Here is a 27,183-nt window from a genome sequence, read left to right as displayed (position 1 = left end):
TAAGAATATGCATACAGTTTCAAAAAAAATGTCTTATTCTCTGTCCCTAACCCTTATACCCCATAGATTATATAAAGTTTGTCAGACTAGAGGGAACATGGAAAGCCACAGGTGGGAAGGCTAAGGGCAAGTAGATGCTGGTGGGTTCCTAAGAATTGATCCTGTCCTGCCTTCTCCCCAGGCCAACTTAGGAAAGATTGGATGATAAAACCCCAAAGACATTTGGGGAATCTGATTGCTGAAAGGCCAATGTGTCCTTTCACAGAGAAGGCCTAAGAAGGTCACAAGGTTCTGGGGTTCTCCTTCATGTGGGTGCCTCCAATCTTTATGTGATTATCTTGAGCCTCTTCTATCACTTGGTGTGGAAAGGAGAGGGATTACCCCTCCTAATAAATGCTGCATTTTGATGACTCATTGTAATTCCTTCCTTGATCTTTCTGTTTAAGTTATCAGAGATATGCGTGAGAATATAGGGTGATAATATAGGGGTAGTTCAGCTCCAGAAGGAAAATAGTAAAGATAAGGGCAAAAACCTGTATGGTAACCAGAGCCAAGGTGGCCCCCAATGATCCTTACCTCCTGGTATTCATTCCCTTGCATAGTTCTCACATCGAATATGGTCACACTGTGTCATCAATAGAATATTCTAGAAATGATGATAGGTGACTGTCAAGGCTAGTTTATATAAAAACATTACCATTTTGACCTTGCTCATGAAAATTGTGCCTCGTGATAAAAGTTTCTGACTGTTTTAAAATGCTAAGTTCTGGAGTACTTTGTTATAATAATTAGTCAACTGATGGAACAGGAAACCGTGTATAATGTAGAGATTCAACAAAAGCCAAAAAGTTCATTCTTTAAAGAGATTAATAAAAACTAATACACATTTGGTAAGACTTATCAAGAAAAAGAATGGCTCAATTATCCAGTGTCAAAGATGAAAAGTAAGATGTACAGATTCTATAGACATTAGAGAGATAAAAAGAGGAGTTGATGAACTACTTTATGCCAACAAATCTGAAATTTTTATGAAAAGAACAAACTTCTAAAAAGAATATAACTCTATTAAGTAGGGTAAGACTAAACTATTGTAATATATAGAACAAAAATACAATGCCTTTTAAAAAAATGTGTGTTTATCTTTCATTTTCCAGTTCTCAGGAGAGTGATTGATGGGCAGCTTCCCTTGATGGGGCCATTCAGAGACGTCACTGGTAGGGATCTTGCAGGAAAGAGAAAGCAAGGCTATTGAAGGAAGTTCTTTAAGGGGGCTGTTGACACAAGAGTAAGGAGGTTAAGGGAAACTAACAAGATATAATACAACACCCCATTGCTAGCAATGGAGAGGAAGAGATGGGGGTGGAAGTGCAGGAGGCCAAGGACTCTTTCTAACTGTAGGTTTGAAGGAACAAGGTGTAGAATCAGCTACTAGAATCAGAAGAGAATAGATGAAGTAGAGACTATCGCAAAAGATGCTGCAGTCATGGGTAGAAGAGGCAGCCACTCTGTGACAACTCAGTAGAAAGAAAGAAAGCAGAGGAAATAAATATCTTGACTTAACTCCCCTTCACTCTCCCAACTAGAAGCCAGAAGACAAGTGAGCTATTAATGGAGCCCATAAAATCCTCCAGGATGCAGCACAATGGAGAATTGCAGAGACAGTGGATCTTGAGCATCATGGTGCTGCACCATTCTCCAGGGGATTGTAGTTATCTGCATGGTAAAAGCTAGGTCATCACCATATCTGTTCATCAAGCTGGAAGGAGAAAGAGGAGAGAGGATATCCAGGAGAAATACCCAGTGTCTTAAGGCCTAGGACTGGAAATGGTAGTCATTACTTCTTCTCCCTTACTAATGGTAAAAACTAATCACATGGCCACACCTAACTAATCACAAGGAAAATTGAGTGATGTAATATGACTGGAGAAGCATATGTTCCAGGAGAAAGAAAGAATAAATTTTAGGGAACAATTATTAATCTGCATCACAGTCTACCCTTCAGCCACTAAATATTTCTTTGCACCCTTATCCTTTGCCAAGGAACATAAGCGGAATTTCTATCCAATTTCTGTATCTAGCTGAAAGCATAGGATCTCTGGGTGATGTTTTGACCTCTGGATTAGGTCCATATATGGCTGCATGTGGCAACCTAGAAAATAAAATTATTGCCCACCCCTAAACATCCAATTACAATGGTTGAGTGTGAACTAAAACACTCCTAGTAAAAAAAAAAAAAAAAAAAAAAAAGGAAAAAAAAAAAAAGGAGGAATAGAATACACTCAGCTCCATAAGAAGGAGATTATTCCCCCAGAGAGGAATTGAGAAGATTCCCTGTCTTGGCAGTGATGTACTTTCCTATGTTCTCTATGATTCCAAATTTTGCGCTTTGGGAATGTTTCCTAGTGCTCTATGCTTTAAGGCACACCTGAAGTGGATCTGGGAAAAAAACGTAATTTTAGTAGCCTCCTTCCTGCAGGTATAGGTTTGAGAGTCTGAGGAGGTTTTTCCAGCCAGGCTTTTGGTTGCTTTTGAAATGCAAATATCTAAGAAATCCAATAGGCTTCTGCGTCTGTTTGTTTTCATTCAAGGCCATGTGCCAACAACAACACACTTAGATTTCTTTTTGGAGCATTATTTTTAAGCCCACTTTACTTCCTGGTTTCCATGTCTATCCATTCCTCTCATTTAAATGCTGTCTCCTTTGAAGCTATCTGAATAATGGGTAAAATAAGTCCAAAATCCTACAAGCTTTCCTCATTGGGAGGCACTTGGGAAAATATGAGTTGTAGCAATCTTACCACCATGCCATTGGGGCACAGAACCAAATTTCTAGGTGTTCTCCAAAGTCTTCTGCTTTATGTCCACTAGTTCCTACTTAAGCACATAGTTTTCTTACTGTCTTCTATTATGAACATCAAAGAGCAGCCAACACATATCAACATTCTTGTTACTCTCTCATTAAGTGGCCAGCTTTTAAGGTTACCTCAAGAAACAGTTTTATTATATATTTTTGTGATGACATTACAAGGGTGTCCAATTTTGCAGCCTGTGCTGTTTCTTCAACTATGGTCTAACCACATATTAAAGGTTATTCTTAGAAACCCATTTCTAGGTTCAAATTTCTATATTTCTAAGGTCATGCTAACTTGTTGTAATAATGTGACCCCAAATTTAGTGGCTTAAAGAATATAGACATTGGTAAAAGGTAGTACCTTATAGTGGGTGAGAGCACAGATTGGGGAACACAATTTTCTAGATTTGAATCCCAGTTGAGTTGCTTACTAACTGTGCAACTCTAACTTGTCTCAGCCTCAGTTTTGTTATCTTTAAAATTCAGGTCACGGGGTGCCTGGGTGACTTGCTTGGTTGGGCATCTGGCTCATGGTTTCAGCTCAGGTCAAAATCTCGGGGTTGTGTGGTTGAGCCCTGTGTAAATAAATAAATAAATAAATAAATAAATGAATAAAGTAATAATCATAACTACCACCTAGAGTTGGCAATTAAGAGAATTAAGAGTTAGCATATGTAGAACTTAGAACAGTCCTTATTATGGGCCAGTAAAAGTTTAAAGGCTTAAAAAAACATTTAGAATCGCTTTCACATAAAAAATCTCAAATGAGTGTTCCTGAGAGAGATCAGTGTGAAAACTCAAATCCTTATGGTACTTCAGGGGCCTACGACTTTTCATGCAGTTGGCATTTGTTCTTGTAGAGCACTGTCATCTTCATGGTCAATCATCATCTTAGATTCCATCCCATGGAAATGGGAGAGAGTATTAGGAGACACACCAAATGTCTACAGGCCCAACCTGGAAATGATACAAGCTGCTTCCACTAAGACCATAGTCATATAGCTACACCTAATTGGAAGCGAGGTGGGAAAATTTAATTTAACTGGGTAGCCTTGTGCCCAAAAAGGAGAGATTTGGGTTGGTAGCTAATATCCTCTCTTATATAGTACCTTAAATATACTCAAAAAGTGTTTGGAAATCATTGTTCTATACTCATTAAAGAAATTGAGTTAGTAATAAAAAAAATCGTCACATTAAAAGAAACTAAAAACTAGAGCCAATCAAATGTTGATAAAGTTGAAATGGACCAATAAATTATATTAAATACATACAGTGAAATACTGTCTAGCAATGGATAGCATAATTAGAGCCATATGGAATGACATGGATGAATCCCACAGATAATGAACAGAAATGTTGAGCTAACAACAACAACAAAATGAACATATGTAGTATGCTTTCATTTGCAGGAAATTCCAAAAGAAGCAAAATTAAGCAATGTTGTTTGAGGATGCATGCATGAGTGATTAAGTTAGAGAGAACCGAGAGGTACTAATTATCACAAAAGTTAGGATAGTGGCTGCCTCTAGGGAGAGTAGAGATTGTGGTCAAGAAGTGATACATGGAGAAACTTCTAGGGTACTGACAATATTACATTTCCTGACTTGAATGGTAGTTAACATTGATATTTCTTTTATAATCATTCTATAACTGTGTATATTTTTTCATAGGTCTCAGACATATACAATATATCTCACAATAGATTTTTCTTGCATAGGAGAGAAAATGAGTGAAAATATCAATGAGGGTGACAAAACATGAGAGACACCTAACTCTGGGAAATGAACAAGGGGTAGTGGAAAGGGAGGTGGGCAGAGGGTTGGGGTGACTGGGTGACGGGCACTGAGGGGGACACTTGGCGGGATAAGCACTGGGTGTTATGCTATATGTTGGCAAATTGAACAATAAAATTTTTTTTTAAAAAGTTAGAATAACATGAGAAAAGAAAATTACCGAACAATTTCACTTATTAGCATATATAAAATACAGAACACCCAAACCAAAAAAACTACATTAAAAGAATAATGAATTATGAAAAAGAAAGATTTTTCCTGCATGTGGAAGGGCTAAATTGAAAAAGAAGTTAAAAATGAAAGGCAGGCGTAGGCCTAACAATAAAAATGGTTTAGTATCTGTGAAAGAAAAAAACACCAGGTAGATCAACGGAACAGAATAGAGATCTCAGAGATATTTCTCTTGGGGGAATTAATATCAGATAAAGTTAGCAGGTATATCTATGTACTTGTGTTCATACTGTTTGTCACAATACTGAAGGAATTTGTCTATAGCAAGAAAATAAATCATGTACCTTTTGCCAAAACTCATTTTCCTCACACAATGAGGTTGTTCAGAAAAGCAATTTACTGGAGATGTAAAATACCATAATTAGCATAGTCAAGAGCAAGTCATCCAATTGAGGAAAACCAAAAGGAATGTGCTTAAGTTGGAGCAAAGAATGCAGTGGAAACTTTGATACTCTCTAGAACAGACAGTAGAAAAAGCTCAGTTCATCAGGGGTGACTTTGGGAAATGGTGAAATGACTACTTACCACAAAATTTTGTTCTTTGAGCTCCAGGCTTTGCCCACCACAGGAGACCTGTGGTTTCTAACAGCTAACTGGTGAATCACATGAACCTGTAGAATATCATTGATTCCACTAAGAAGTAAAACCTAAGAAGCACAGATGGAGTATTATGTGAAATGTTAGCAATTTCCATTACAGAAAAAATACTGGCTTCTGCATGAATCTGAAGATTGTCTGTGGATAGAACGTAAACTCAAGATCTTTGGAAAATAAATTATACATGAATGGATTCTACAGAAGCCCGCTGTCATTCAAAACAAGCACATCATATGCTGAAAGTCACACACACACACACACACACACACACACACACAACACACGTAATAAATGGAAATAGTAAAGTCAGATGTACTTTACCCTAACAGGTTTAAATATGTTGGTCCTTTCCCTATCTTTTTCTTGCTGCCCTCATTCCTTTCTAGGATTTTTCCTGATGAACACTTTAAAAATATATATTTTATTTATTTATTCATGAGAGACAGAGAGAGAGGGGCAGGGGTACAGGCAGAGGGAGAAGCAGGCTCCACGCAGGAAGCCTGATGTAAGATTCGATCCCGGGTCTCCACGATCACAACCTGGGCTGGTGCTAAACCACTGAGCCACCCAGGCGTCCGAGCACTTTCTTATTAAATCATGTGCTTCTGAAATCCTCTCCCAATCTCTACTTTGAAGGACCCTGACCCAGACGCTCAACTTCATTCCCATATGCCTAATAGAGATGCCAGACACTCGCCTTCTCAACCTCTGTGGTAGGTTGCAAAACTGTTGCCCAACTACTCTGGTTCTCTTCTTGGTGTACTACCCTCAGCAGGCTGGTGATACTTCTCTGAGCTGTTGAGCTCCAGAGTGGCCATATGACTTAGTTTGGCCAATGAAATGTTGATAGAAGCAACGTATGTCACTTTCAGGCAGAAATTTTAAGAGCTGGTAAGTGTTTCATAGTGTCTCTTTTCTCTTTGCCCCCAAACTGGTAGTATTCTAGATATAATCTGCTCTGCCTGAGCAGATCCTGGATCTGGATTGGTGATGATATGAAGCAGACCTGCCACCAACCTATAATGGACATGTACATGAGTGATAAATCATTGTTGTAAGTCTCTGTGACAGCATGCTGCAAACGTTCATTCTTTTTCATTTGCTATGTATAGTATTTCATCGTTTCAATATACCACAGTTTATCCATTCCACTATTGATAGACATTTATGTTGCATACAGGTTTCTAAAATATTATGAACTAAGCTATAATGAGCTTTCTTGTACAATATACTTTAATGCACACATGTAAATTTCTGTTTGGTATATATGCAGAACTAATATCACTGGGTAATGGAGTACACGATATGTGCAGCTTTAGTAGATATTGGCAAGCAGTTTTTCAAAGTGGCTACACCAACATACTCTCCCACTAATAATGTTAGAGTTCTAGTTGCTCCACTTCTGTGTCAACACTTAAGAGTATCAGTTTTCTTTTCATAAAAAAATTTTTTTAACTATTCCAATAGACGTGTAGGCAAATATTGTGATTTCTGTTTGCTATCCTCAGATGAATAATGGAATTAAACACATTTTCTTGGGCTTATTGGCCATTTGGAGTCTTCTTTTTGTACAGGAAATGCTCAACTTTTTGGCCATTTAAAAAAAATTTGGTTGATGGTGCATTTGGGTTGCTCAATAGTTGAACATCTGCTTTTGGCTCAGGTTGTGATCCCACGGTCCTGGGATTGAGCAGGCCCCTCACAGAGCCTGCTTCTCCCTCTGCCTACGTCTCTTCCTCTATCTCTGTGTCTCTCATGAATAAATAAATAAAATCATTAAAAAATTTTTTTGACATTATTTTTCTTATTAATTTGTAGCTATGAGTTCTTTGTGGACACTTGCATTGAAAATACATTCTTCCACTTTTTGGTGAATCTTTTCACTTTTTTAATCATGTCTTTGATGGACAAAAAATTTGCAGTTTTAATGAAATCTTAGATAACTTAGATACCAATATTTTCTTTTATGGATGGTGCTTTATATATCCCATTTAAGTAGTATCCTGTTTAAGTAGATTATGAAATATGCTTCATTGTTATCTTATAAAAGATTTATTGTCTAATTATTCACTTTTAAATATCTCACCTATTTGGTATATATTTTAGGATATGCTGTGAGTAGAAATCAAGATTCATTTGTAGCCACGTGAATATTCAATTGATACAACATTATTTACTGAAAAGAAAACCCTTTCCCCACACCATTGCAGTGGTACTCTGTCATAAATGAGGCGATCATCCACATGTGGGTTTATATCTGGACTCTTTATTCTGCTCCACTAGATTATTTGTCAATCATTATACCAACATCACATTGCTTTGATTATAATAGACTTACAGTAAAGCTTAATTTTAGATGGTAAAATCCTCCAAATTTTTTCTTCCTCAAAATTTCTATAGCTCTTCTCTATTCATTGCACTTCCATTTAAATTTAGAATCAGCTCATTAATTGCTACAAAACTTTGCTACTATTTTGATTGGGACTGCATTGAATGTATGCATTAAATGGAAGTGATGAACATCATTAAAATGTGATTCTTCTAATAATGAATAATGTATGTTCCAGACTTTCTTTTCCAATCTTTGATTGATTGATTTCCTCTAGTTTAATATTGCATATAGGTGATAATATGCAATTCTTTCACAATCACCTGGGAAAGCTTTCAACTTTTCATCAAATGTTGCTATAGCTTTTCCCTTTTGGTTACTATTCTTTGATTAGAGCATTTTAATTCCATTTTTAATTTATTAAGAGTCTTTAATATTTTTCTGCATTTATTGAAATAATTATATTATTTTTCTTTTTTATTCTATCATGTATATGATTTATTTAAAGCTCTAAACCAAACTTGTATATTGGGTGTATACTTCATTTGGTTACAGTATATTATATGTTTATATGTCGTAGAATCAATTGGCTAATTCTTTAAGATATTAATGTTCATATTCATAATAAATATTGGCTATAACTTTAATATTCCTTTCTTGTAATAAATAGGTTTTAGCATCAAGGTTATGTTGGCTTGATAAAAGGGTTGAGAAAGACATTTTTTATTCTCTGGAAGAGTTATTTAAAAATTATTTTTTCTTCCTTAAATGTTTTGAAGATTCATTCATGAAGCTATTTAGGGCTGAAGGTTTTAAATTCAGAATGACTGCTCTACAATCTCATAGAATAGAATAAATTGGAAAGGATATTCATATATTGTTTAACTTAATAAATAACTTAGTAAGTTAATAAATTAACTGGGTCAAAGAAGGAGGGCATAGCATCTCTTGTCTACTCCCCAATTCACCCTCTAGTCCCTTCTCCTCCTCCTTTATGCCCCTTTCCCACCATTTGTTTACTGTTTCCTTCCTTCTCCAAAATTTTGAGCACCTACCATGCCAGAAACTGTTCTAGGAGTTGAAGAGAAGGTAGATAACAAATTAGTCAAGATCTGTGCCCTCTTCAAGTTTCCATACTAGTGAGGGAGGGCAGGACTGCCTAGAAGTAAACAGATAAACAAGATGGTTCATTGAGTGAAGGCAGGGATGATGGAGTCCTCAACAACTCATATAGCATATCCTCAGTCACAGTTGACTGGGGCACTGTGTGGGAGAAGAGTCCTGGAAACTCTTTCAGGGCAGGCGATAACCCCTTAATTGCTTGATTATGACAACGTACATGTGAAGGGAGGCAGGAGGAAGAGTTCTAGAGGAAGGGGAATGGTCAGCTCTGTGGAGGACCTTTGGGCAGGGGTGAGTGGTGTCTGAGGAAGTATTTATCAACTAGAACAGAGTTATGCCCCTATTCTAAAAACCAGTAACTCTGTACTGATGCCAATCATTTCATATCAGCTGTGGGGTCTTAGTGACTGGTGGTGGGCAGAGCATGAAAGGGGAGGCTATTATAGAGAGTAACATTGAAAATGGCCTCTCAGGTAAGACCTGAATGACAGAAAAGAAAAGCTCAAGGAGCAATCAGGCCGCAGGTAAAGGTGGGGAGAGCATTCTAGCCAAAGGATAGCAAAGGCAAAAATGATGAGGTGCAATAAGCCTGACATGTTTACAGAATGATAGGAAGATTAAAGTTGCTGGAACATTATGCTGAGTGGCTGATAAGAAATTAGGTCAGATGATAGGCACAGGCCCAGATCTTGTATGGCCTTTCAGGCCATGATAAGAAAGTAAAATGAGAAATGGGGAAATTATATTATCTGACTTGCATTTTTAAGAGCTATAGTAATATAGCTGCAGTGAGGAGAATGGATTGGGGATCAGGGAGAGGACTGAAGAAGCTTTTTTTGTTGTTGTTTTTGTTTGGCTTTTTTTGTTTTTATTTTTGTTTTTAGCCTAGAGACAGACAATGGTAGCCTGGGTCAGAGTGATGGCAGTGGAAGTGGAAAGAAGTGGCTGATTCAATATTTATTTGCAAGTTGTGGTGGTTTTAACGATATGTCACACATTCTTTGGTATGCCTTCCCTCAAGAGGTGGAGCTTAATTCTCCTGCCTTTAAATGTGGACTGGAGTTGTTTGCTTCTACCAAAGAGAATATGGCAGAAGTTAAGAAGTGTGACTTTTATGGTGAGGTTGTGGCTTCCATTTTGGCAGCATGCTCTCTTGCTCTGTTAGTTTGCTCACCCTGGAAGAACTCAACTACTTTATTATGCTACAGCTCTGTGGAAAGGCTCTTAAAGCAAGACACCAAAGACTGCCAAGAATGATGTGAGTGATCTTGGAAGCTGATCTTACCTCTTCCACCCGACTCCAGATGAGCCTTCAGATGAGGGTACAGCTATACTAGTCAGGATTCTCCATAGAAATAAAACCAACAGCATAGATGATAGATAGATAGATAGATAGATAGATAGATAGATAGATAGATGATAGATAGATAGATATAGATATAGATATTTATAATGGGAATTGGCTTACATGATTATGAAGGCTGAGGTATGCCATGATAAGGTATGCCATGATCTGTAAACTGGAGAGCCAGGAAAGCCAGTGGTATAATTCAGTCCAGTCTGAAGGCTGAGAAATGAGGGGGACACTGGCATAAGTTCCCAAGTCTGAAGGTCCAAGAGTCAGAAACTTTGATATCCAAAGGCAGGAGAAGATGGATATTCCAGATCAAGTAATGAAAAAGAGAATCTGTCCTTCCTCCACCTTTGTGTTCTATTCAGGTCCTCAAAGGATTGGATGATGCTTATGAATTTTAATGAAGATTGGTCTTCTTTACTCAGTTTATTGATTCAAATGCTAATCTCTCCTGGAAACTCACAACACACCCAGAAATAATTTACCAGCTATCTGGGCATCTCTTAGTCTAGTCAGGTTTACACATAAAATCAACCATCACAATTCTGGCTGACAGTTCATCTGCCAATTCATGAAAGACCTTGAGCCAGAGATATCCAGTTATGCCACACCTAAGTCACTGAACCCCAGAAATTATAATAAATGTCTGTTGTTTTTAACTGCTCGATTTTGATATAATTTGTGATATAATTTTTTGATAATTAATGCAGAAGGAAGACCTTTGGGATTGACTAATATATTTAGTGCAAAGAGCTATTAGAGAAAGGGATGGGTGAATGAAGATGCCTAAGTTTCAAGCTTTTGAGCAACTGGATGGTAGACGCGCCATTTATTGAAGTGTGGGAGATTGGAGGACATAACCTGTTGGGGTGGGTAATCAAGAGTTCTAGTATGGACACATTTTAAGAAAAGTATTAGACATCCCAGTGGGAGTATAAACCAGGCAGCTAGTCAGTAAGCACAAAGTGAGTGCTCACCAGCCAACAGTCATTAATGTTTAATAAGGGACCACTCTTTGCCAGGCTTTCTATGATTTGAGGTCATAGTGGGAAACAAGATAAAACCTCCAAACTCAAGGAGCTTCCATTCCATTAGGCAGCAACAGACCACAAATGTATAAGTATATTAACAAGATGATTTCAAGAACAATGAATAATGAGAGATATGGGATAATATCAAAAGGATGCTGGAGATGAGGTGTTGCTACTTTAGCTAGAAATATCAAGGATTATTTATTAAAGCCACAGTCATAGGCTTGAGCTAGTTGTGTACATTTTGGAAACACTAGCAAAGTGATGATTTTTAAATCCAATGGAGTTGATGGGATTGCCTCATGAAAGAATGTAGAAAGAAATTTTAGAACAAGTTTTAGGGCTTCATCATTTAGAGGTCAGTGACAGGAGGGCCCTGCAAAGAAGATGAGGAAGGTAGGGGAAAAAATCAGGAGAGGGTAGATCACAGAATCCAAGAGAGGTAGTATTTGAAAAGGGCGTGGCAATTTGTAGTCAATGTGGTTACAAGTTGAGTATGGTTATAGAGGAGTAGTAACCACCAGATTTGGTAACATGGATATTATATTATTATATTAATAAGAGCAAATTCTATTCTTGAGTCAAAGGAACACAAGCTATTTTAGAATGGGTTAAATAGAGAACGAGAGATTAGAGATACTCCCTAAAGTTAGTTGCTGAACCAAACAATCATTTTCTTATACTCATAAACAATGAGGAAGAAATTTGGGCAGGGCTCAGCAGGTAGACTCTTCTGCTTCACATGGTGTCAACTGAGTGACTCAATGGTATTCATTTGGCGGCTGGACTAGTCTGGAGCGTCCAAGAAAGCTTAATTCATATGTCTGCCACCTTGATGTAGATGGTTAGAGGGCTGGCCACTTTCCCTCTCCACGTTTGGAAACTTTCCTGTGAAAACTCCAATGGGGTGATCAGATTTATTACGCAGAAGCTCAAGGTTTAAGAGCAAGTGTTCCAAGAGACAGGAGGTGGAAGATATTGCTCTCTAAGGCTGTCCCTGCAAACTTGAATAGCATCATTGTATTTTATGAGTTAAGGCATTCACAGAGTCAGCACCCACTTGAGGGGAGAGATCCTGTACCCACTTCTCGATAGGAGAAGTATCAAAGATTTTGTGGCCATCATTACTCTGTTACAAGAGGTGATAAAATGGAAGCAGCAACTGGTGGCAAATCTTTCAGAGCTTTTTAAAAAAAACTGGAGAGAGGAACAGAGAAAGAGAGAAGAGTTAGAATGTGGGGTCAAAGAGCATTTACCCCAGAAAACTGTGACACTAGGGCACATTGGTATCTGATAGCATTATTCCAGAAAAGAGGAATAGATGGATGTTGCAGGAGAGAAAAGGTGCACGTGGGACCAACATCCTTGAGAAAGAAAGAAAGAAAGGCAATGGCTGGCATTTAGTAAAGCAGGAAATAGTTCTTTCATGGTAACAGAAGAGAAAGGAGACATTGGGTGCAGAGGCACCTCCCTTCTGGCCTTGCTTAGATGTCCCTGTAACTGAGGTTCCTGATCCCCATCCTGTAAATGACACCTCAGTATTCCTTATCTTTCATTCCCACTTTTTCTTTTCTATAGAATATGTGTACATCCATAATGGTTCCATGCATCACCTACAGCACTATATAGGCAGTAGTGTTACATCTGATGGATTTCTAGCACATAGCAGGTACTCAATAACTGTGCATGAGGGCCTGTAATGAATGAACATCACAGTGATGTATTTACTGAGCTGTTACGTCAGGAGTGTAGCTCAGAGATTGAGATGCTTGAAATCCAGATGTTTGATAGCAGTAGCCTGGGGAGAAGAAAGTGAGACCTTGGGGGGTCTAATCACAGTCCTTTCTTCCTCTGTGCCTTTATTCGCTGAGTCACGGAGATTACATTACATGAACTCCTCTGACCCACAGGGATTAGGACCTTGTGGCCACAAAGCAAGGGCTCATCGAAGCCTGGCTCTCTTTTCCCACAGCTCTCCATTTCCACGAACCAGCATGCTCTCCCCCTCTTGCCCAGTCTAGGCAACTGTTCCTCTCTTCTCTTTAAAGCCTCTGGGCAGCACACAGCTCCCGGCCTCTGCTGCTGATCTCAAGCCAGTGCCCTGGTGCTGCGGAGAGGGAGGGGAGGGGCGGGGAGGGCAATCCGGGCGGCCCTAACTGGGCTCAGGCTGCCACAGCTCAGTTTCCAACAGGCTGCGTCTCAGCCCGGCCCAGGCCTGCGTTCCTGTCCGAGCCATGGCAAAGCTGATGGTGCTCACCCTCTTGGGGCTGGGACTAGCGCTCTTCAGAGATCACCGGGCTTCTTATCTGTAAGTTGGGTTGTGGTGAGGGCTGCAGCCCGGGTCCTTCCCACCCCGCCAACCACAGGAAGGCCCCCTGGAAGTGGGGTGTAGTCTTTTTTAAAAAGTCCCAGGTAAGTTTTAGATGCACACCCCACAGGTTGAAAACATGTCCTTGTTCACGGCCGGAGACACGAAGTAAGGAGACAGTCATCACTGGTGTGATGGCCAAGTGGTTGGCATACACAAATTGATTTTTCATGAAGATCCATATGCCTATGAGATTCACTTCTCATTTTCACCTCTAAATAGATCACCGGACCTGGGATCTCCCTCTGATTATTGTGTTAGTTAGGGAAGGAGCTGCCTGGTCATGGCATAAATCTTTCCCAGCTTGGAGATTCTCAATTTGAGGCTACACGGAGACATAAAACGCCTGTGAAGCAGAGCAGGTGGGAGTAAACACACCCTGCAGGGGCCTGTTCTCCCCCCAGGGAGTGGGGGTAGAAGGTGGCGGGTAGGAAAGAACCCTGGCACAGGTATTTGATGCCAGGGGTTCTTGCTCTGTCCCTTCCATTATGGGATCTTGGGCAAATCATTTTATATCTCTAACATTCCCTGCTTCAATAAGCCTGAACCAGTAAGACACACTCATATAGGAAGCTGCTAACACCCTGCCTGGGATATAGTAACTATTCAATAAATGTTAGTGTTTTGCTTTCCTTAAAGTACTTATAAACCGTAGGTACTGTAAACAGGGTGGGAGGGGATGGTTAGTTTTTCAGAACATTTCAGTAGTTTTCATGGTAACTTTACAGGGGTTCAAAGTCTAAAGACCATCTTCAGTCCTACGGTTTAGTCAATATCTAGTTATTTACCTAAAAGTAAAACATTACTAAAAATCAAATTGAACAGTTTAGACTTTTAAAAATCTTAGATGACCCTAAGCTTTCTTTCAGAACCACTTTTTACAAACTATTGGTTTTTTTCTTCTAATTATTGATTATTTTTGTAATCATGAACTGTTAGAGAAAAGTAACAGGTAGTGTGATTTGAGGTTCAAATCATGTAAAAATTATGGCTTGTCGATTTTCATTAAACATAGTACTATCAGATGCTAAAAGAGAATCCTTATATATACATATATATTTTTATTTTATTATATTTATTTAAATATGTATATCCCCCCCCCGCATATATGTGAGTCATGGTATTATCCTGGGATGAAAATAAATGAGATATAAAGATCTAACACTCCTTCTAGGCTTTATCCTTTCAATTCTTCATCTGTACCTGGTTTTGTTCTCCCCCCACTTTTCCCATGGCCCCACACCAAAATGTTTTCCAAAGGATTACAGATCTGCCAGGAAGGAGTGAGGGTTTGTCTTTCTGGTTTACCTTTCTTAATTTATGCTGAGAATGGAGACTGTAGGCATGGTGTATATGTTTTTGTGTAAAAGCATAGCTTTACTACCCCAACCCTGAAAAGTTTCTCTCTCAACATGTGGTCTTAGCTTATATGATTCAACTTTAATATTTCCCCAACTGTGTTCCTTAAAGCATGAGCTACAAGATTTGCTCCACAAAAAAACCCCATATTCTTTGGACACATAAATTTGGGAAATGTCTATTATAGCCTTTTCCTGGAGACTGGCAGTGCACTCTGGCATATTGAAAAGCTTTGAAAATTCCTTCAGCTACAAAACAAAACAAAACAAAACAAAACAAATTTTGCTTTAAGTCATCATTTCACAGACTTATCAGCCCACACCTCATTCCCTTTTGGTACCATTTATAAACATTCTGTCAAACTCTCCCATATCTCTGGGATATGGTTTGAAAAGGACTATTCAATAGCATTGACTTGCACCAAGACAAAGTTCAACCTCAAAATGTTGGGACCTATCCTTAGGTAGCAAGGGGACCTGGGCCTTGTTTCTGGGCCTCTAACTTGATTCTGATTTTTCTGAAAGGACCAAAGTATGATATGATAATAGCCCAACATAACATCAGTCTCTGCAAGTCCCTTTGTTGGCCTTGCCTGTGGTTTCCTGATGTGGATAGCATGTCTGCAGGAGATGCTTTGCTGTGGGGCTGCCTCAGTGGGAAGACCTGGAGTCTGGTTTGGAATTCAGAACTTACTGCTTTATTTTCAGCACCTGGGTCCAGTGAATGGGGAGGGGACCTTAGTCCTTAAACTTCTACCTGTATGGCTAAGATTAAAACACAGGAAACTAATAGATGTTAGTGAGGATGCAGAGAAAATGGAACCCTGTTAGACTATTAGGAATGCAAAATGGTGCAGTCACTCTAGAAAAAAATATGGAGATTCCTTAAAAAGTTAAAAAAGAACTATCTTATGACCCAGCAATTGCACCACTACATATTTACCCAAAGGATGCAAAAATTCAGATTTGAAGGAGTACATACACCCCAGTGTCTATAGCAGTGTATTCAGTAGCCAAAACAATGGAGAGAGGCTCAAATGTCCATCAACAGATGAATGGGTAAAGAAGATGTGGCATATACATACAGTGGAATATTACTCAGGCATCAAACAGAATGAACTTTTGCCATTTGCTACAATGTGGGTGGAGCTAGAGTGTATTATGCTAAGTGAAATAAGTCAGAGAAAGACAAATACCATATGATTTCACTCATATATGGAATTGAAGAGAACAGATGAAAATATAGGAAGGGCAGGGGAAAGGAGAGAGGGTAATAAACTAAAAGAGACTGTCAAGGATAGAGAACAAACTGAGAGTTGATGGAGGGAGGTGGTGGGGGATGCGCTAGATGGGCGATGGGTATTAAGGAGGCCGCCTGTTGTGATGAGCACTGGGTGTTGTATGTAAGTGATTTATCATTGAATTCTACGTCAGAAACCAATATTGCACTGTAGGTTAACAAGGTAAAATTTAAATTTTAAAAATCCCACTTAAAAATGAAAAAAAAAACCCATCTACCTGTAATCAGACAACTGAGAAGGGAAGACGAAAGTGGGAGTGAGATGAACCAACCTTTGGTTTTAGAAGGGAAAGGGAATCTAGAAGAACCTGGGGAATAGGAGCAATGCAGGGCCAAGAGGAGGGTGGTAATGGAGGATGGGAGCAGCCCAGACTTGAGAAGGAAGGGAAATTGCACCCACTGTTTGAAAGGCCCTAAAGCCTCAGTCTTCAAAGGGGCTGTGGACCAGATGCATGAACATCAGTTGGGAGCTCGCTCTAGTTGCACAATCTCAGGCCTCATCCCACTCTATTGAATCCAAATCAGCACTATTTAAGGAATTCCCCAAGGGATTTATAGGTAGTTCTTAAAAGGACATTCAAATCCTGTTAAAACTAGATCAAGAGATCTGGAGAAGCAGTAAATTACTTTTGTTACCATTTAGAGGTAAGGCCCTCAAGTCCCAGAGAAGATCATGAATCTGCCCCAGGAAGACAAGGGAAGAGAGTAGTCCCGAGGCTCCCAAGGGGAGCAAGCCAAAGCCCCACAGTGGAAACACCCTTTTTGCTTCAGAGATAGGTATACAGGAGGAGGGCAGGTTCACTTGAGATTGTACAGGTCTGGGTTAGAGGGAACTTGTGAAAGGATTCAAATGATGTCTCGAGGGGGGTAACTGATGCTTTCGAGGTGATAACAGCACAGAGGAAGGAGCTGAGAGAGCTCCTCTGGATCAGTAGTCTCCCCTGCCCATCTTTGTAGTCCTCTGTTGTGACCTTGTAGGCTGTGCACGTGCAAATCCAAGGCATGCCTTGGACTAATTGATAGAAACAGCGCCCTGGGGGAGTGGAATGTGGCATCTGTGTGGCAACTTCCCCATTTCTAAATTGCTGCTTATAACGTGGGAGACACTGTTTCCTTTCAGTAGAAGGAGATTGCAAAGCCTTAGCATTTCAGCACCCCACACCCACTCCACACTCCACGCCACAGTGGGAAGAGGGCATTGGTGGATTCCAGCAGACCTGGCCTGGATGCCATTTCTGCAACTTCCAAGTCACTTTACCATGCTGACCCTATCTCTCCACCCAAAACTTATGGAATAATAATACATATCACAGTAGGATAAATATGAAATCTGGCACATGAAAGTTACATATGTTAGCTTTTATTTTTGCCATATGCTATTGCAAAAATCCACCTATGAATGATCCACCTAATGAGTGATATTTGAATATATATTAGGATAATACCTCATGTGACCCTAGGCTAAGGTTGTATAAATAACTCTCCAGCCTTTTCTATTCATGCAACTGATACCACTTTCTCCATCTGGTGCACCAGCCTAGTATTTCCACAAAACAACTCAGCAGACATCTGCAGAGTACCTTGTCTCTGCCACCACTGGGTTCTTGCTGGGTCACAGGGGTAAATAGGATGCAGTATTCGCTCACAGATCCCAGAGTTTACTATGAGCAACAAGACCAAAAACTGATAACTGCAAAACAATAGGTAAGAGACTTGCTAGACGTATATATGTGGTGGCTAATGAGGCTAAAGGAGTTGTTAATCCTATCACAGAAGTCCAGGAGGAGCTACAGAAAGGCATGAGGAGGAGTCTTCCCCCGCAGGGTGAGGAGCTATGGACCTTCTAGGTGGAAGGAGAAGTGTGAACAAATGCAAAGAAGTGTGACAATAATATAGAGAAAAGGGCCCTGTACCATGACACCTCATTTCAGATCCCAACTCTATCCTTTTAAATAATCAACAACATAACTTCTCCATGTCTCAGTTTTCTTACCTACCAATCAACCAAAATATTAATCGTTGCCTCAAAAGTGACAAGGAGATTAATTGGGGCAGTATGTATTAGAGCCCTTAGCATAGGGCTTGGCACACAGTAGATCCCAATAGGGAAAATTGGTTGAATGAGGAGTGTATATAGTGGCAGAAAGTAGACTGATGAGGCTGCATATGGCCCCAAGGGAAGTTCCAGAGTGGATTTCCTAATGCATAAACTAAAGATCCTTACTTTCTTTTCTAAGAAGCAAGCACATATTTGCGAAGGATAATTCACAGTAGGGATTGTGTGATTTCTGGCCAGACCTCAGAGGCCTTATGAATCAGGAACACATCTCACACATTATACCATCATACCTTAGACCTGGGACATTTGGACCTAACAAGCCCTTGATCAGATATTTCCTGGTCATGGAGATTAAGATAGAAAAATATGAACTAGGTTATCATAACACAGAATTGTCTTCTGGTGATTCCTCCAGTTTCAAGCAGTGTTACCTGTACATTCTGAGCAGAGGATTGAGTGTGAGCTTTGCATTCTTAATGAGTTCCAGTCCCAAGTCAGCCACTTCATAACCTCGTGGATTTGGAAAGCCACTTAATCTTCGTCATCCAGAAAGTAGGGAAAGTAATACCCCAGGGAGGTGTTTGAAGATTAAATGAGGGTATATACAGAACCTCAATTGTAGTAGCAATGATTATTCTGTTGAGATATGAGTGTTTTCTGGCCACAAACATGAACTCCAAGCAACTGAGTGCTGACTTCATGCCTCCTTAGCTACCCTGGGCTCCAGGCAGCTGTGATTATTCTATTCTTTCCTGGTTAGAGATTGTTTTCCATGTGAGAGAAGCCTGCAGTAGGATAGGAGCTGATCTGTTGAGCTGATCTGTTGTGCTTTTTCTCTGCCTTCTATGATCCCATCATGTTTGATGGGCCTTGTGAGCCAGGCAGTGCACCTGTTCTTCCTGTGTGGTTTTGACTCTGAGAAAAGCTAATTTGGCTGTCCTTGGTATTTTTCACAAGTCTTGACCCACTCAAAAAAGTTTAAAACAAAATATAATGAAATATGCTTCAAAATAATCTGAAAGAAGTAGAGAGTGGGTCAGAGTAGAGATGAAACAGGACTGATCATGTATTGATAAATGTTGAAGAAGGTGATGGGAACAGTAAATTCATTACACTATGTTATCTACTCTGGGTGTCGTTTTTATATCCTATAGAAAAAAATAAAAAAGTTTAAAGCAAAAAACAAAAAAACAAAAAAAAACAAAAAACCAACAAGTCTTGGCCCACTCAGTGATTTCACATCTTTGAATCTCTTCTGTGTCACTTTTTAAATTGTTTTGTATAGGACCTGTACCTTTCCCATCGTTTGTGCTGGTCTTTAGAATCCCCTGTGGCACTTTACAGATATTCACTGAGATTTCTCTAGACTAATATTTTTCAGAATGGTGATTCACAAATCAATTTTAGTAGACTATGGCCAGCATTTTAAAATGAACGAAATAGAATTGAATAGAAAAGCTAAAAATGTATTACATGCATTCGGGTATTCTTTTGTGAACCTGTTTTAGGGGTGTGTGTGTATGTGTGTGTGTGTGTGTGTGTTTCATGCAAAATGCTTTCCAAATGCATCATCACTTTCCCTTTATTTCTTTATTGTGAACTTTCCCATTTTTTAAAATACCCCATAGTGGAGCACCTGGGTGGCTCAGCAGTTGAACGTCTGCCTTCGGCTCAGGATGTGTTCACAGGGTCCTGGGACTGAGTCCTGCATCGGACTCCCTACAGGGACCCTGATTCTCCCTCTGTCTATGTCTCTGCCTCTCTCTTGGTGTTTGTCATATATAAATAAATAAAATATTAATAAAAATATAAAATAAATAAATTAAATACTCCATAGTTTCTCAGGTCATAGGGGGCAGATCCCAACTTTCCCTTGCAGCTGGATTTGTAAATTCAGGTTCATCATTCAGGGAACCACCCTCTACTGACAGGCCAGGACTTCCCCATCTACTCATTTACCTTTGGAGCTCTAGCACCCAGCTGGTGGGTCTCTACTCTGGTTATGCTTCAGGACAAACTGGGGTGCTTTAACAAAACTGATTGCTAGACCCCCCCCCCCCACCTGGTAGATCAGATCCTAACCGTGAGATTGATGGACAGTGCCATGGTGGTAGGAACATGTTACATTTTTTTTTTCTAAATGAAAGGATGAAAGATGAAGCACCCCAAATTCCTATTATTTTCTACTATCTTAAGAATTTTATCCAGAGTGCCCCCTGGCCCATCCTCTTCCTCTGTGAGACTAAATTATCAGTAAGGCAAGTGAATAATTTCTCAGCTTATTTTTAACCAAATAATATTTCTGAGCATTCTTAGATAGTTGTAGCTACTCACTAAGACCATATTATATAATTAGTTCTAAAAAATATGTGATCGTTTACATCTTTTGTCCTTGCTGACATTGTGGGCTAGTTCTTTTAAATGCCTCAGCAATAGTTTTGCTCTGCTCCTTCTCCCATCTGTCCTTTTCCCTCTGTCCTTCCCTCAAATGTTCCCTGCCATGTTTATGCACTCAGTGTGTGTGTGTGTGTGTGTGTGTGTGTGTGTGTGAAATGTCTTTATATGCTGGCTTTGGGTGTGATTTTCTGAAGTTATAAATCCTTTAAGCACACCTGTGGTTTTCAGGTGACATACCTCAAAGCAGATGCCCAGTCCAGGCTTTGGAGCCAGAGTGGGCAGATGGGTAGGAGGCCCATCTGTCAGCAGCCGGAACAGATCAATGGAGTAAATTGGAACCATGTTGCTATTTAACCCAAATTTCCACATAGGACTCCTTACACAGCTGATGAAATAGTTCCTATTCCTCCTGCCAAAGTGCACAGAGCTCTGGAGAGGACACTATGTATTTCCTTTGTGGATCCATCCACCTCTGCTAAATAAACCCTGAATGTACCCAGCGGCACCATGGTTCTTGCTCTGGCCTTGTCCCGTAGAATTGCTCACACTTTAGGGACCACTAATCCTGGGGTTGAAATCCAGGCAGAGGCCAGTCGAGGAGAACTTTATTGGCAGCTTCTTTTGCAACTTAATTATAAATTTCTGAATAGTTCTATTCCTTTTTTTCTTCCCCAGAACACGACTCAATGCTTTCCGAGAAGTAACCCCAGTAGAACTTCCTAACTGTAATTTAGTTAAAGGAATAGGTAAGTATGTGACAGGACGAAGTAAGGGCATTATTTGAATGCCCACCTTCAAATAAAGTAGACAGTTATATGGCTCAACCAACAAAAAATATATGCATTTCCACTGGTGTTAAAATTGTGGTCATTGAAACTTGCTGTATTATCTTGCTATTTATTTGGTTAATAACCTGCTTAATTTTGTTCAAAAACAGAACCGGGAGAGAATGATTAAGTCAGTAGTTAATTATAAATACCAACATACTTGACTTTTGACTTCACCAACATATGGCCAAAGTATTAAGTTTTTCATAGTTTGTTTTTGTTTGGTCACGTTAGCAAGAACAATAGTGGAAATAATGTTTAATTTTATGGTAATACGACCTGAGGAGATTCCAGGGGAAGGCAGAGGAAGGAGAAAAAGCAGTGAGTAAAGGGAAAAATTTTTAAAAGCCCTCACAACCTTAGCAGTTACCACCAGGTTTACCCTCACACATCTCTCTTTTAATGTAGGAGAGGAATATTTTTCCCAGAAGTTCACAGCAGATTTCCCTTCAGATCTCATTAGTCAGAGATAGACAACAGGCTGGTGCCCTAGCTGCAAAGGAAGCTGGGAAAGTAATTATCGGGCTTCCATTGTGGAAGGCAGGCCCTGTCAGCAAAGATAAAAGGCTAAGGGAATAGCAGCTGGTAAGCAACCAACAGGGAGTGTCACAGGACTCAAGTCCCCATCTGGTTTCAGCCAACCACTTTTGTTATTTGAGGACAACTTGTTTGAGATCCATGCTTTTGTTATGTTTTGTTTTGCTTTGTTTAGAATCACTTATTGCGGTTGACTAAGGTTGGAAAGGCTAGACCATGTGACTTATTCAGTCAGCAACAATAAGTTTGGCCAGATACCTCACAGTGCAATCTTACTTTAGAAAATAAATATGTTATTGATATTAGATATCACTGGATATTTGAAAAACAAACAACTCCACTGAGAGTACCAATCAAAAATCTCATTTGTCTCTAGGTTGATTGAGACTTTTAAAATTTACATGTACTTAAGATATAATTAACTTGGTGATATTTTACTGATGTATATAATTAATAGTAGATCCATATTTTGCATATGAAATGCGTCTCCATTTTAACGGAAGCATTTGGAAGATTCCAATATTCCAATATATATTTGGAATATATATATATTCCAATATATATTTCCAATATGGTTCTCAAAGAATTTATTGGGTTTGGAATTAAATATTAACATATATTGGTAGTTTATGCTGTTGTTAGCAAAACAGCAAGCTATTTTCAAATTATCATATTTTTATAAATTTTGTGAATTTCTGAACTTTAAGAGATTCCAGACTCTCTGGAAAAAGTTCTAGTCCATTAATTAAAAAAAATATATATTAAGTGTAAATGTTAATTACACTTAATTATGTCAATGTCTTCTGATTTTTATATAATCCTATCAGTCAACTTGAATAACTAAATGAAAGAGTTCATTATTCTGAATCTATCAAATAAGAGGAAGGGTGATAAAGGATCACTAGTACCCTGCAATCACCTACAACAATCTGTACTGACTATTCTCTTTCCTGGCAGAAACTGGCTCTGAAGACTTGGAGATACTTCCTAATGGACTAGCTTTCATTAGCTCTGTAAGTTGTTTCCTTTTTTTTATGGTACTCTACACCATCTTCTGGAACCAGCAGCTTAAGTCTTTTGTGTAAGCCTGCTGTTTACCAATGCCCACCTTCAAATAAAACAGGCAGTTGTATGGTTCAACAAACAAACAATACATGCATTTACACCAGTGTTAAAATTATGGTTGTATGCCTTCTATGCATATTTGTATTCCTGTGTGTACACCGAACTCTAATACTACTTTATCTTTCATTGTAGCAATTTGTGAGTCCAATGAGTTCAAGAATGGCTTTCCATCAATGGTCTATCCCTTGAAGCACTTAGGTGGTATAGTCAAATATTTACTAAACTGGGCTTATGTTTATGTATATATATATCCCCTCACATGTCATTTAGATTTTACATTTTTTTCACACTTTTCTTTTTTTTTCACACTTTTCAAAATAAGCTCTTTCATATAAAATCGTTGTTATACCATTTCACAATTTCCACACTTTGAAGAGTGAAGCCACCGCGTTTGTTGAACTTCTGCATACAAAGCACTATGGTAGTGACATAGATCAAAACAAGTCAACACCCGCTGCTGCCTGTTATTTATTTAGTCAGTTTTCTCTTATGAAGATGGACTAATCAACTTCTATAGCAGTGACTTGTAACCCCCCCTCCGCCTTTTTAAGCAACAGAATAACATATTCCAAGCAAAATCTTATAAGGGACCCCAACATCTAAAACAAAAAACAGCTGTATTGTTCTAATTGAAGGCTAAGAAAGAAGTTGTTGCTGGAAGGTTAAGAAAGAAGTTGTTGCTGGGTTCACTAGACTTCCCCGAAAATTCTGTCATTAAGATAGTTGCAAGGAACTTGCCAGGAGATTAATAAAAACCATAACCATGGGACGCCTGGGTGGCTCAGCAGTTAAGCGCCTGCCTTCCAGCTCAGGGCGTGATCCTGGAGTTCTGGGATCAAGTCTCGCATCAGGCTCCCTGCATGGAGCCTGCTTCTCTCCTCTGCCTGTGTCTCTGCCTTCTCTCTCTCTCTGTGTGTGTCTTTCATGAATAAATAAACAAAATCTTAAAAAAAAAATAAAAACTGTAACCAAGGTGCCTCGTTAGCCCAGTAGACAGTGTGTCAATCTCATAAAAAGCATAACCAATGTTCTCTCCATATTTCCTGCTTATATGATTGAAGCCCATTAGCAATCACCCATTTGGTCTACTTTTCCATTTTTTATCTTTCTCATGACTTAGAAACTGTGGTATGGGGCACATATGGCTCTGCTGCTGGTGATAGAATGGTCCTGCCTGTGTGTTGTGTAGGTGGCCTGGTGGAGCATGTGGCTTCTGGAACCCCCATGGGCCTATTGCACCAGCCAACCAAGAGGCTTCCCATGTGGCCCTATGACCTGAAGCAGACAGTATGAACCCATGTGCCATCTACCACCTTAATCAGCTTTTTTTTTTTTTTTTTTTTTTTTTAGATTCTATTTATTCTTAAGAGGCAGAGACACAGGCAGAGGGAGAAGCAGGCTCCATGCAGGGAACCCGACGTGGGACTTGATCCTGGATCTCCAGGATCACACCCCGGGCTGCAGGCGGCACTAAACCACTGCGCCTCTGGAGCTGCCCCCTTAATCAGCTTTTGAAGTATGTGTAATATGCCTGTTTTTCCCCTTCATGTTTTATAAGGGATTAAGATATCCTGGAATAAAGAGCTTTGAACCTGATAAACCTGGCAAAATGCTTCTAGTGGACCTGAATGAAGAAGATCAAACAGTGTTAGAACTGAAGATCATTGGAAGTAAATTCGATGAGTACTCATTTAACCCTCATGGGATTAGCACATTCACAGATGAAGGTAATGATATTTAATGTTTATAAAAACAAAACCAGAGGATCCCTGGATGGCTCCGCGGTTTGGTGCCTGCCTTCCGCCCAGGGCATGATCCTGGGGAGCCGGGATCGAGTCCCACATCGGGCCGCCTGCATGGAACCTGCTTCTCCCTCTGCCTCTGTCTCTGCCTCTCTCTCTCTCTCTCTGTCTCTCTCTGTCTCTCATGAATAAATAAATAAAATCTTAAAAAACAAAAACAAAAAAAAAAACAAAATCAAAGGCACCTGGGTAGCTCAGTGATTGAGCATCTCCCTTCAGTTCAGGTAGTAATTCCTGGGTCCTGGGATCAAGTCCCACATCCGGCTCCCTATAGGGAGCCTGCTTCTCCCTCTGCCTATGTCTCTGCCTCTTTCTGTGTGTCTCTCATGAATGAATGAATGAATAAACGAATAAATAAATAAATCTTAAAAAAAATAAAAACAAAACCAAATTTTAAAAAATGTTTAAAAGTGAATTATTTTCTCTCATTCAACTAAAGTTTAATCATGATTAATGTTACTATTCTGTTAAACGTATCCCTTGTGTTAATGAAACATAACCACTCTGATGCTTGAGTATGCTAAAATACTTAAGATTTGTAAAGCACTTATTTTTAAAAATACCAACATTCACATTATCCCTATAATTACTACAGCAATAATATTTAGCCCTGATCATTATGGGTTTTCCATTTTGAACAATTTTATGGATCTGGGAATTTATAGGGATAGATTTTTCTAACTGAAGGCATCTGCCAATGCCTATATCCACTGACAGAAAGTTGCTGTGGCCAGTTTTCTCTCAGCCCTGTCAGCTTCAGTGTCTTTCTGTCCACTAGTTCCTCTGTTTTGTCTGCAAACTACTTCCCCACATCTCAAAACTATCAACATATTGCCCGCATCCATTATGCCTTCCTCCCATTTCTTCCTTTGTACTTGTAGTCATTTCCTTGGTCTCTACATGAATTCTCAACCCCAGCTGCACACAGAAACCCCTGTGGGATTTGACATCAACTGCATTTCTTTTTTCTTTTTACCTTGTGACCCCTTGTTTCTCCCAGCCCTCTACTCCCTGCCTCTGGCAACCACCAATCTATGAATTTTGTATTTTCCTTTTAGGATTTAATTCTACATATAAAAAGAGATCGCATGCTTTAGTTTTTCTGTGATTTATATCACTTAGCATAGTGCCCATGAGGCCCATCCATTTTGTCACAAATGGCAGGATTTTGTTCTTTTTTTTATGGCTGAACATATTCCTCTGTGTGTTTCTGTATGTGTGTATTTATTCATCCATTCATAGACACTTAGGTTGTTTCCATGTCTTGACGACTGTAAATAAGACTGCAGTGAACATGGGGGAGCATATATCTTTTCAAGCTAGTGTTTTAGTTTTCTTTGGATCAGTACCCAAAATGGAATTCTTGGATTGTATGGTAGTTCTATTTTAATTTTTCAAGGAAACTCTGTAGTGTTTTTCATAGTGTTTTTCATGCACCAGTTTGCATTCCCAACAACGGAGCATGAGGGTTCCTTGTTCTCCACATCCTTGCCAACACTTGTTATTTCTTGTGTTTTTAATAATAGCCATTCTAACTGGTGTGAGCTGGTATCTTGTTGTGGTTTTGATTTGCATTGCCCTGATGATTAATGATGGTGAGCATCTTTTCTTGTACCTGTTGGCTCTCTGTATGTCTTCTTTGGGAAAACATCTTTTCAGATCTTCTGCTTATTTTATTTTGCTTTTTAAGATTTATTTATTTATTTATTTATTTATTTATTTATTTATTTGAGAGAGAGAGAGAGGGAGGGAGAGAGAGAGAGAGAGAGAGACACACACATCATGAGTCAGGGGAGAGGCAAAGGAAGAGAGAGAAAAATCCTTAAGCAGACTCCTCCCTGAGCACAGAGCCCAACACGGGTCTCAATCCCAGGACCCTGGGGTCATGACCTGAGCCAAAATCAAGAGAAGGACACTTAATCAATGAGCCACCCAGGTGCCCTTCTTCTGCCTATTCTAAAATCAGATTTTTTTGGATTGTTTTTCTATATGCGTTCTTTTTATATTTTGGATATTAACTCCTTAATCAGATCTATACTTTGCAAATATTCATTTCCATTCTGTAGGTTGCCATTTCATTTTATTGATGGTTTCCTTTGCTG

General features: G+C 39.3%; 1 protein-coding gene across 1 annotated transcript in view; it reads left to right on the top strand.

Moving 5' to 3' along the window:
- The first annotated feature begins 13,363 nt into the window (after nucleotides 1-13,363).
- PON1 (paraoxonase 1) overlaps nucleotides 13,364-27,183 on the top strand; it is a 35,034-nt gene continuing 21,214 nt past the window's right edge. Inside the window, exons 1-4 of the mRNA XM_038556862.1 lie at nucleotides 13,364-13,616; nucleotides 21,466-21,536; nucleotides 23,112-23,167; nucleotides 24,838-25,006. Of these exons, the coding sequence (XP_038412790.1) occupies nucleotides 13,543-13,616; nucleotides 21,466-21,536; nucleotides 23,112-23,167; nucleotides 24,838-25,006 (370 nt within the window). The 5' untranslated portion in view covers nucleotides 13,364-13,542. The remainder of the gene's footprint in view (nucleotides 13,617-21,465; nucleotides 21,537-23,111; nucleotides 23,168-24,837; nucleotides 25,007-27,183) is intronic.

Source organism: Canis lupus, chromosome 14 (genome assembly GCF_011100685.1).
Source record: "Canis lupus familiaris isolate Mischka breed German Shepherd chromosome 14, alternate assembly UU_Cfam_GSD_1.0, whole genome shotgun sequence".
NCBI classification, from domain to species: Eukaryota; Metazoa; Chordata; class Mammalia; order Carnivora; family Canidae; genus Canis; species Canis lupus.
This window is presented reverse-complemented; position numbering and strand designations above follow the sequence as displayed.